Source organism: Zalophus californianus, chromosome 5, assembly GCF_009762305.2.
Source record: "Zalophus californianus isolate mZalCal1 chromosome 5, mZalCal1.pri.v2, whole genome shotgun sequence".
Classification (NCBI taxonomy): domain Eukaryota; kingdom Metazoa; phylum Chordata; class Mammalia; order Carnivora; family Otariidae; genus Zalophus; species Zalophus californianus.
The window spans coordinates 143,312,395-143,313,718 of record NC_045599.1 but is presented as its reverse complement, the minus strand read 5'-3'; the positions used below and the strand labels follow the sequence as shown (position 1 = coordinate 143,313,718).

Below are 1,324 nucleotides of genomic sequence, written 5' to 3'. Positions count from 1 at the left end.
TTATTCCTTTTCCTTTTTCTCTTTCTTTCTTTCTTCTTTCTTTTCTTTCGGTAGGGAATGTATAAAGGTTAAACATTTCCAGCTTTTCAGGTTGGAAAGAAATGGTATCACTTTCCTTTACTACAATAATGAATTGAGAAAATCTGTACTTAACAAGCTATATCTAAATCGTCATATTCCTGATGATAGATCTTCCAGGTTAACAAAAACAGATGAGATGAAAAAAATATTTTGTAGATTAATCAGCTGGCTTTCAATGAGAAGTTAATGTGCGCTCTTAAGTCATTTAATAAGGCCTTTTTAATCCCAAACAAGCATTTGTGAGCATTGGGAATTCCAAAGCAAACAAGAGTTGTATTTCAGATGGAGCCAGTGAACTACGTACGAGTGAAAGAATACAGTCAGAAAGTCCTGAAACGAAAACCTGATAATGCCAAGGCCTTGTATTGGGCTGGAGTGGCCTTTTTCCATCTGCAGGACTATGACCAGGCTCAGCACTACCTCCTGGTTGCTGTCAGTAGGCAGCCAAAAGACGCCAATGTCTGGCGGTACCTCCAGCTAACACAGTCGGAACTCAGTAGCTACCATCAGAAAGAGAGACAGCTCTACCTGGGCACGTTTGGTTAACAAAGAAGAAAGATGCTCCTCCAGGTGAACTTGAAAGTTAAAGACCGGAGGGGAAAACCTGAGCCTCAGCAAGAGAAATTAACCCCATACCTCTGACCCAGGTGGATTTCTGTTTTGTTTCTAGCCCTGCACAAACTCTTTGGCACTTATGCAGTCTCTGTCTTTTGGTTGTTTTGTTTTTTGGTTTTTTGGTCTATCCATCTATGTATTTGTATAGCTTTCCATACATGATATTCTTGGGGATATTTGCCTTGAGAAATACAATCAGCTATAGGTGCAAAAAAAAAAAAAAAAGGGTTCTCTGCTCAGCAGGGAGCCTGCTTCTCCCTCTCCCTTTGCCTGCCTTTCTCTCTCTCTCTCTGTCAAATAAATAAATAAAATTTAAAAATAAATAAATAAAATAAAATAACATACCCTTGAGAAGCTTCTACTATAAGCCAGGCAGTTACAATTTTGTCAACTTATTTGTCCTCCATTAAATCTTGGAATTCATGGACTTGGATTTGACCAGCACCATAGATAGCACTAAACAGATGTACCGAATGTTTTATTAATGCAACTAAGCAATGTGCAGTCGTTTCCTATTTTGAGAGAGTTTCGCTATAGCAATATGTGAGGGCAATTTTGCCGGCTCTAAAGATGAGTTAGAACTAATTAAGCATTGACTTAGCCATGTTAGCATACTGCCAGATTGGTA

The 1,324-nt window shown here is 38.7% G+C and overlaps 1 protein-coding gene across 1 annotated transcript; it reads left to right on the top strand.

Annotated features, from left to right (window-relative positions):
• Positions 1 to 363: 363 nt before the first annotated feature.
• On the top strand, positions 364 to 627 carry LOC113929664 (tetratricopeptide repeat protein 9C-like). Its single transcript, XM_035727782.1, has one exon. The coding sequence runs from the start codon at positions 364 to 366 to the stop codon at positions 625 to 627; it is 264 nt and encodes an 87-aa protein (XP_035583675.1).
• The last annotated feature ends 697 nt before the right edge of the window (positions 628 to 1,324 follow it).

Excerpts from the sequence above, each read along its gene's own strand:
- LOC113929664 (XM_035727782.1), top strand. The coding sequence starts at position 364 with ATGGAGCCAGTGAACTACGTACGAGTGAAAGAATACAGTCAGAAAGTC.